Here is a 9,982-nt window from a genome sequence, read left to right on the forward strand (position 1 = left end):
TCCTGAACTGTTTATAGCCACTGAAGTGAAAGGAACCAACTTCTAATGGGAACTTCTACAGTGTGCTGGATGCTTTGTATTTGATGCTTTCAGTATGTTAAATACCATTTTATAGATTTGGAGACAAGTTCATGATAGTTAAGCTATATTCTTCCTCTCCATTTTGCAGGAGAGACCTCTTCTTTTAAGGTCTGAAGTTTAAATGTCACTGTCTCGGAGACCTTGCATCACAACCCTTTACTAAGTAGATGTTTGTTTTTAATCACAGCAGCTTGTTAATTTCTTCAAAGCATATATCGCAATATTTGGTGGTTTACTTCTTTACTGCCTGTTTCTCCCAGTAGGCTGTAATCTCCAGGAGAGCCCAAATCATGTCTTCTTTCTCACTGGTGTATTCCCAGCATTTATTACAGTGCCTTGCATATAGTAGGCACTTTCAATATATGTTTGTTGAGTTGGCTGGCTGGCTGGCTGGCTGGATTAATGAACAAGTGAAAAGTGAGAAAGTGTTGACTTTAGAGGCTTTGGACTATCTAACCACAACTCCACTACATGGAATATTCTGTGACCCCAGAAACAATATGGTCAGGAAATTCTGCTCCAGCTTATTACTTTAAGCCAAAGATTTTTTTATATATAAGTTCTGCTTTTTTTCTAACATGAAATTATAGACATCTTTAAACTGAAATTTGAAATTAAGGTACAAAGTGCTGCCTCACAAAGTTAGTTGCTACAACATGTTATGTTAAAGATACTTGCAACAATGGGGGGAGCAGGGTAGAGCCCAGTGGTAGAGTGCATGCCTAGCATGCGTCAACCCTCAGCACCTCCATTAAATAAATAAATAAACCTAATTACCTCCCCCCACAAAAACAAACCAACAAACAAATTTTTTAAAAATTTGAAAAAATTTTTTAAGATATTTGCAACAGTATATTTCAACAACTGGTATATTGAATTAGTATTGGGATTTTAGGCTTATTTATCTTGACAGGACATATCTATTTAACATTCACAGTTTGCCCTGATCAATAGTTTTGCACCCTGCACATTTAAAGCATTTGCAATTATTACTGAATTACTACTTATCTCAACAAATTTCGTTTTATTTCCATTTTTGCTTACAGAATCTTCAAGAATTAAAACCTTTGGATCAGTGTCTAATTGGACAGACTAAGGAAAACAGAAGAAAGAACCGATATAAAAATATACTTCCCTGTAAGTTCTAATTTGGCTTCAAATCAAATGTATGTTCAATATAATTTAAAACTTATGTGCTAGTTGACCTTTTATGTCTCTCACGTAAGTGTGCACTCACACACACCCCCACACTCAGAGATTTACATCAGTAACAAATAAATTTAGATATACAGTGTTAATTCTTCTAAAATTATCTGTGTTTTCTGAAAATTGATTAGAGGAATCTTAAGCATTTCTTCAGACATTCACGAATTTTTAAAGTCTTTTTAAAAATATAAGTTGACTTCTGGGTAAGCAGTTTCTGAGTTCATGTGTCAGTGATAGTCTATTTATTCCACCATTTAAAGTTTAGAGAAATGTCTGTGGTACATAATAGCTGTATACACGCATGTGGCCACAGTGGTACTATCAAATTGCATTGTACTTTGAATTGTTTCAGAACCAGAAGGAAAAAATAACAATTATTTTTACCCATATTTTACCCATTTCACCAATCAACATGTGATTTTTTTAAATATATATGAATATATGTATATAGCTAAAATAGTAACATCTAGCAACCTCTTATAATAATCACCAGCCACATTTACACATATTAGCTATTAGATTACACCATATGACACACTGACCTTATCTTTGGAAGGAAGTCGTAAATTCAAAGATAGATAACAGGAACAATAGTGACAAATCATGCAGTAAATAATAATACAATTAAATTTTTTCAGTCAAGATAGAAGACACAAAATTCATTTTGGAAAACTTTCTTTTAAGAATTGAATTTTAGACAGGATTTTTTTTAATGGAATGGGTCATGGTCTGACATAAAGTAGGTGGTAACTATATAGGCCAAAAAAAAAAAAGGGCAGACTAGTATCTCAAGGCAGAATGGGATAAGCCATAAATCCAGAACTACTGAGTGCATTTGTTTCTGTGGACCAAGAGATAGAAGTCAAGTAATAGAACGGTAATTGATGGAGGATTTTGAAATCTATTACTAAATGTCATAATTTGGTAATCACAGAAATTAAATTTATAAATATTTGAAATAGAAATGACTTCTAATAAGTACATACAAATTAATCCTCTTGGATAAAATGGTTTATATATACTTTTCACTGGGGCAGTCTGGTTTGAAAATTTATATTTTGACTATATAAAATTACAATGCCTGGAGAATAAAGTGAGCTACCTTTTTATTTATTGTGTTAATTATTTTGGCTACTTATTTAAAACAATATAATTTAATTAGATAAGCAAGACTTACTTGTGCCAATTACATTTATAATAAGTACTTTAGTAGTTTCACTATAATACTAATTTTTCTTTCATGAATAATTTTTGGCATTGTCATTCTTACTAAATTCACTGTTGTTGTCATTATTAAAATAACAATGGAGAAGTAGCCAAGTTGTGTTTCTCTATTAAGAAGTTCTAAATGCTTTTATTAATTTATTAATTTTAATTTCTTCAACCAAATCTATGTGAACAGTACTGAATCTTCTCAGGAACTCACTGAGTTGACATCTTAAATATACTTGTAACATGAGGGAAATGAGCAAATGTAAAATATTTGACTGTACTATAATTTGAAAATACGCCTTTATTAAAATGTTTGTGATTTCATCTGTGATTATGAGGAAATCTCATAATCTTCGACTCACCTTGTTTATAAGGCTCTTGTTTAAAAATGCATGATATGGATGGCTCTGTTTTGTGGTGGGAAATTCACAGACGATGCTACAAGAGTGCCTCTTGGAGATGAAGGTGGCTATATCAACGCCAGCTTCATTAAGGTACCAGTGGGCAAAGAAGAGTTCGTTTACATTGCCTGCCAAGGACCTCTCCCAACAACCGTTGGAGATTTCTGGCAGATGATTTGGGAACAAAAATCCACAGTGATAGCCATGATGACCCAAGAAGTAGAAGGAGAAAAAATCAAATGCCAGCGCTACTGGCCTAACATCCTAGGCAGAACGACCATGGTCAGTGACAGGCTCCGACTGGCTCTCGTGAGAATGCAGCAGCTGAAGGGCTTCGTAGTAAGAGCAATGACCCTCGAAGATATTCAGGTACGTGCACCACATCCTTCCATGATTGCATCAGTTTATTTCTAAGTAAAAGCCAATGACTTCCTGGTTCCCATTTCAGTGGAACGAATGCCACCTATTTTTAATCTAATATAAGCTCAGATATGACCCTCTTGATGAATCCGGCCAAACAGTTTCCTCCAGTATGTACTGTATTAAAATGAAAATGAGAATACAGGACTTTAATAGGATCAGCCATCATCCTGTGCTTAATGATGGCACAGAATGGCTCAGAAGCCATCTGCTGGAAACTCACTTTTTAAGGTCAAATCTCTAAGTAGACTCAATAAACTTTTATTTTTTTAATTCTAAGTGGGAAATATCCCCCCATAAAGACAACATAAGTTGTTAATACGTGGACAATTGTAGCATAAATGTTTGTTGCAATTCCTATTGCAGCCCCTAAGCACTGAGTACATGTAGCCTGAATTAGATGAGAGGGTGAAGCTGCTGCCGTCTCCGCATCTCCACACCCCTCACCTTACTTCCTCCCCCGCCCAGTAACACTAGCTCTGTGTGAGTAACGTGTTCCCTATTGGAGTTTTAGCTTTCTTAAAGAAACAGAATAATTTTACTTACATAGAAACAAAGCATTCTGACTCAGTTTTACTGGTGGCATGTCAACATAGCCTGAGAATTTCCTTTATCATTTTTGATTTGTGATTTTACAAAGAACTAAAGATTACATCTCGTCATTCCTTTATACCAGCCTACCCGTTGCCGATGCCAGCACAGTGGTTCAGTATTCCTTAAAGGATTTGTTTATTTAATCAACACATGTTTATAGAGCTTAGGCCTTATTATGGAATCGAGGGGTTCAGCAGTTAACGACACAAACAAAAGGAAATCCCTGACCTCAGAGAGCTTACTTCCTAATGAGAAGATACTGCTGTTGATGATGCTGTGGAAGAACCACGAAGGACTTGAGTGAGCCACAGGGATATCTGAGGGGGAGGGGAGCATTTCAGTCCAAAAGAGCAAGTGCAAAGGCCCTGAGACTGAACTGTGCCCCGTATTTTTCAAGGTCCCTACAGCTGGAGTGACATGGCCAGGACGAAGACAGTAGGTCTGAGAGGTAGCCTGGCCACATCGTGTGTGGCTTACAAGCCACTGCAATGATTGGGGCTTTTATCTGAGGTGAATTTGAAATGGGATCATTACAAAAAGGTGGTTGTTCATATCAAACTGTAGTTTGTTTTTAGAGTTTCCAAAAAGTAGTTTTTACCAATATTTAAAGTGTGGACCTAGCAGCCTCCTTGATAAAGGCCCTCTGTGTGCTGTTTGATGGAGTCTTCTTGTCTCTTCTACTTGTCCAATGGACAAGTCAGAATTTAAAAGGATAAAATAATATTAAGAGGCAGTTATATGTGGACAACATAATATGCCTTTATCTACTTGTTCTGTCACATAATTTCAGACAGGAGAGGTGCGACATATTTCTCATCTGAACTTCACTGCCTGGCCAGACCACGATACACCTTCTCAGCCAGACGACCTGCTCACTTTTATCTCTTACATGAGACACATTCACAGATCGGGCCCCATCATCACACACTGCAGCGCTGGCATTGGACGTTCCGGGACCCTGATATGCATAGATGTGGTTCTAGGATTAATCAGTCAAGATCTTGAAGTGAGTACAAGTTATAGGCTAAACAAGTATTTGACTAGAAATAACATGGAGTCCAATTTTTTAATAATGCGTTGTGATCTCAGAATTTATTTTATTTATAAAGTATGTATAAATGACTTAATTTTCCTACTACATAAAATTGTTTTTTAGAAAACATTCAAAACCACATACGCCATCATGAAGAAGAAGTAATACCTCAAACATATGTATTTTACTGGGTTTTATTAACCATGTGCTCAAAGCCCCTTATGCAGTATTGCATTTTACTCTATATAGTCTTTAGGCTTGTGTAAGATAGTCATTGTTGTTTAGGGATAGAAATATTGAAGCACAAAAGAAAATATTTTTGAAATGGAAAAGCTTATATTCTTGTTATTATTTCCTATAGTTGGGAAATATATTTCTGTTATACAAATTGATAAATTGACAAATCTTACTTAAAACCTAAATCAATATAAATCATACTTAAAATGTTAGAATATCTTACTGTACATAATATGTAATTAAAATCATTGTCTCTTGAAGAATTTGTTTAAAAAAAAACAGTGCTATCTTGCTCTTCACATTCATATCTCCCATGATCATTTAAGTAAGACAAAATGAAACAGTCTGTTGTTCTCAAACTGTTAAATATCAGTGAAAATGAAAAGATTAGGAATTTTATTCTGAATAGCAAAATGTAGGGAAAATAATTTGCCTTGTGTTTTTTTTTTTTTTAATGAAGATATTAGAAAATAGTCAAATTTCAGAGAGAAGAGAATTTCTTTTGGGGATTTTCCAACAGAATAGCCTTCATAGTTCTTAGAGAAATCATAAATAAAATTATCAAATGTTAGCAAAGTCAGCTCACCAACTTACTGTGAACAGAACAGTTTCCCAGGACTGCTAGAAGGGGAAGGAGATTGAGGTGCAGAAATCCTTATAAGCCACTCCTTGGTCACTCTTTGGGGGTCAAATTCAGTTACCCTTTTTATATAACATCAGATTCTGTGTCCTTTGGCAGTTTGACATCTCTGATTTAGTGCGCTGCATGAGACTACAAAGACATGGAATGGTTCAGACAGAGGTGAGTGTTGGCTATTTACTTCTATTGAATTGGGTTTTTGTGAAAGTATTTCTAGGCTTTTTTTTTTTTTAATGTTGCCTTATAGTTTAAAAAATGAGGAAATTCAAAATCCACAATGAATAGATTACAGAGAATTGGGGCAAAAATTTGGAGTAGTACAAAATAACACGTAATTAGTGGCACTCCTTCCCCATTTCCAACATAAAAAAGAAATAGAAGGCAAAATTTTTGCTCCAGAAACTTCCTGAGAGAGAGTAGAATCAGCAGCATTGACCAGAAGGCAGGAAGGGAGGCTGGAGTTGCTTAGCTTGGAGAAGGCACCCTTGGGGAAGAATGAATGGGTGCGTTCATTTACCCTGTTTTGATCATTTTCATTTCTCTGACCTGAAGTCAAAACATGAGTTATATCAGCCACCAACCTACAGACATGGGTCCTTCACAGGGACTGCATTACTTACAGTGTCTGTCTGCTCTGCGTAGTTTCACTACCCTTTCTGTGATGTGTTGGGGGAAGAATGTGGAAGAAGCTCTTTTCATATATCTACAAATTCATATTTCTCTATCTCTTGAAGAATATGGAAGTTTACTGTCATCAAAATTAGAATGTGCCTTCTTTCCCTTCATATATATATATATATGTGTGTCCTAAATATTAAGCTGATTGACAGTCACATTTTGTAAGTAAAGAAAACATTGATTTGTGTCAGCAGTTTTTTAGACTTGGGAAGTTCACTCATTCAGCAGATATTTATCGAGTGCCTGCTTTGTATCGGGCACTTTTCTACATGCTTGGAGCGTATCAGTGAACAAGATCCCTGCTAGAACAACAAAGATCTTCTAGGGGATGGTGATGAGGAAGGCAGGTAATAAACCCATTAAAAAGGAAATCGTCTAGGATCTTTGAAAGTGATACATGCTTTAGAGGAGAAACAAAGCGTACGCTAAAGGATGAGCCATGGCAGGTGGGGTGCTATTTTAAATAGGGTGGCAGCACTGAGGAGGTAACCTTGAGCTAAGATTTGAAGGAAGGGGTCATGCAGATGTCCGGGAGTGAGAGCCTCTCAGGAAGTCCAAGGTGGGAGTGGGTCTTGTGTGTTCCAGAATAGTCCCGGCTAGTGTGGCTGAGGTGGAAGGAGAGGAGGGGAGCTGTGAGAGGAGGTGACAGGTCCAGGGCATGGGCCTTCCCCTCAGAAAAATGGAGCCATCACAGGATTGTCAGTATGAGTGACATGACCTGACACATTTTCAAGGACCGCTCTGGCTGCTGTATTAAAACGAAACTCACAAATGGCATTTGTTGTTGGTTGAATAGTATTCCATTGTATAAATACTATTCAACCAACAACATAACGCCATTTGCGGCAACATGGATGTTACTGGAGAATGTCATTCTAAGTGAAGTAAGCCGGAAAGAGAAAGAAAAATACCACATGAGATCGCTCATATGTGGAATCTAAAAAAAAAACAAAAACAAAACATAAATACAAAACAGAAACAGACTCATAGACATAGAATACAAACTTGTGGTTGCCAAGGGGGCTGAGGGTGGGAAGGGACAGACTGGGATTTCAAAGTTTAGACTAGATAAACAAGATTGTACTGTATAGCACAGGGAAATATATACAAGATCTTATGGTAGTTCACAGAGAAAAAAATGACAATGAATATGTATGTTCATGTATAACTGAAAAATTGTGCTCTACACTGGAATTTGACACAACATTGTAAAATGATTATAACTCAATCAAAAACCTTAAAAATTGTTTTAAATTAAAATAAAAATTTAAAATGTTATTTTAAAAAAAAAAAAAACATGACCCGATTTGGGAAGGAGGGTGCAGGGTTAGAAGCGGGAGGTGGGCCAGGTGGACGCTGTGGTGGCCCCGACTGGAGTGGTGGGTGTGGATACAGGGAGAGGAGGACGTTACGTCAAGTGTCGGCTGGTGGGCTGTTTGTGGTGTGAGAGAGTCAAGGATAAATGTGGGCAAGTTAGAATTCAGATTAGCAAAAAGGAAACAATAAAACAGTTGTGTGTATTCCTCTTCTTCAGAGTTGTTAACATTTCAAGACAATTCTTTTGTGTAGCTTCTTGGGTATTAATTTCTTGACATTTCAAAACATCAAGATGAGTTCAGAGTCTAGAAGAAATTTTTTAGGAAGTTTATTTTTCCATTATAAAAGTAAATCATAAATATCACCAAAGCACAAAGAATAGAAGTGGCCCATGAATCAGAGACAATTTCAGTTAGCACTCACCCACCCACCCCCAAGGCCCTTTCCCTCCTCTATCTCAATCTGGTTTCTGTCTCTTACCGTTTTTATGACACTGCACAGTTCAATATCCTGCTTCTTACATTCAACCCTATAAGATAATTTTTCCATATTTTCAAAATTACTCAAACATCACTTCCTATAGTGAAGATACATATATATGTAATATTCACATTATACATCTAAAGTCTTCTTTCCCTCTCCCTGTTTTTTTGTTTTGTTTTACTTTGTTTTGTTTTGTTTTGCTATAGGATCAATATATTTTCTGCTATCAAGTCATCCTTTACGTCCTGACACGCCTTCAAGCAGAAGAAGAGCAAAGAGAGCAGCCCCAGCCCCTGAAATGACATGGACAGAACAGCCTCTGATGTCTGTCCATTTCCCTCCTAACTTCAGCAGACACTCCTGCTCTCTATTTAAAACAAAGATCACAGGGCATCAAGTCCATACAACATCGTTAGGCTTATTCTCCTCTACCTTAGAGGGGCATTCTTAGTAACAATAAATAATGTTGAAATGCTGTATTTTTTTTACAGCTACTTTAACCTGTGATAATTATTAAAGATTTTTTTAACACTAACTGAATAATGCAAATTTTAGGGATGATTAAGGCAGCATTTGATTATAGTTGACATTGTTACCAGGACACACCAAGTCTGTTTTTAATGCACCAATCTTGTTTATAGCAAAATTATTTTCCAGTATTTTAATAAACTAGAGTTATTTTATAGGGGATACTTGAAACCAGTATTTAAGCTTTAAATGACAGTAATATTGGCATAGAAAAACAGGTAGCAAATGTTTACTGTATCAGTTCTAATGTTTACTATATAGAACTTCCTGTAATATATTTATATACTTTTTCATGAAAATGGAGATATCAGATACATTTGTAACTGCATCATCTGTTATACAATATCATCTCACTTTGTAAATAAAAATACACCTTAAAACATGAACAAGCCAAAAGTGTGTGCAGACAAATTAAACATTTTCAGTGTGCTATTTTTAACGACATCCCGGCCCCTGGAAAGGCAGGAACTTCTGGACCCCAACTCCCCATCTTCCCCCTTGGTCCCAGCTGTGCCAGCCCCAGGGACCGGGAGTGTTGTCAGAAAGCCTGGGAGACCTTCGCCAAGGTCTGATTTGATGGTGAGGGTCAGGTACTGGACAACAGTGGTTAAGAACTTCAGTCTCACTTCCTACCGCCTTCCTGTGAGCCTAACTGATACATAAATCAGAGTTTTCAAGTCCTCGTTGTAATAAAACTCAGAGTTTTCTATCTTGGCTAACAAGGGGTAATGAAAGAAAACAAGATCACACCACCTGGGAGGTTTATATTTGGTCTGCCTGAAGGGAAAGAGATGGCTTCAAAGAACCTGCTTCTGATGCTCAGCGCTGAGCAAGGGTCCCGGACTCCTAATTCTGACAGTGCTACTGAACCCCGCCGTGAGTGACGCCACCCCTAGACCAAGGAAACTGCTTGGCTCATCCTCATAGGAGCGACCAATTCTGAGCTAGTTAACTGGAATTTCAGATGTTACCCGAGTGCGACGATTTGCTGGGACCTGCTCCTGAAGAGCTGAGGTTATCTGAGGGCAGAAGACGGTACCAGGAAATGCACAAAACCCCAGAACGGTGTGTGTGACTCCTCACAGGAAGCAGGTGTGACTCCTTCCTCAGAAGTAGCTCTGAATCTGGCAAGAGAAGTACCACCACCATCAT

General features: G+C 37.1%; 1 protein-coding gene across 11 annotated transcripts in view; it reads left to right on the plus strand.

Annotated features, from left to right (window-relative positions):
- The window catches only part of PTPN13 (protein tyrosine phosphatase non-receptor type 13), a 179,621-nt gene extending 170,395 nt beyond the window's left edge, over window positions 1–9,226 (plus strand). For all 11 annotated transcript variants that reach the window (XM_064486104.1, XM_064486111.1, XM_010983122.3 and 8 more), the window contains 5 exons: window positions 1,128–1,218; window positions 2,932–3,269; window positions 4,705–4,920; window positions 5,924–5,986; window positions 8,509–9,226. In XM_064486104.1, the coding sequence (XP_064342174.1) occupies window positions 1,128–1,218; window positions 2,932–3,269; window positions 4,705–4,920; window positions 5,924–5,986; window positions 8,509–8,604 (804 nt within the window). In that variant the 3' untranslated portion in view covers window positions 8,605–9,226. The remainder of the gene's footprint in view (window positions 1–1,127; window positions 1,219–2,931; window positions 3,270–4,704; window positions 4,921–5,923; window positions 5,987–8,508) is intronic.
- The last annotated feature ends 756 nt before the right edge of the window (window positions 9,227–9,982 follow it).

The sequence above is a fragment of the Camelus dromedarius genome, chromosome 1, assembly GCF_036321535.1.
Source record: "Camelus dromedarius isolate mCamDro1 chromosome 1, mCamDro1.pat, whole genome shotgun sequence".
Classification (NCBI taxonomy): Eukaryota; Metazoa; Chordata; class Mammalia; order Artiodactyla; family Camelidae; genus Camelus; species Camelus dromedarius.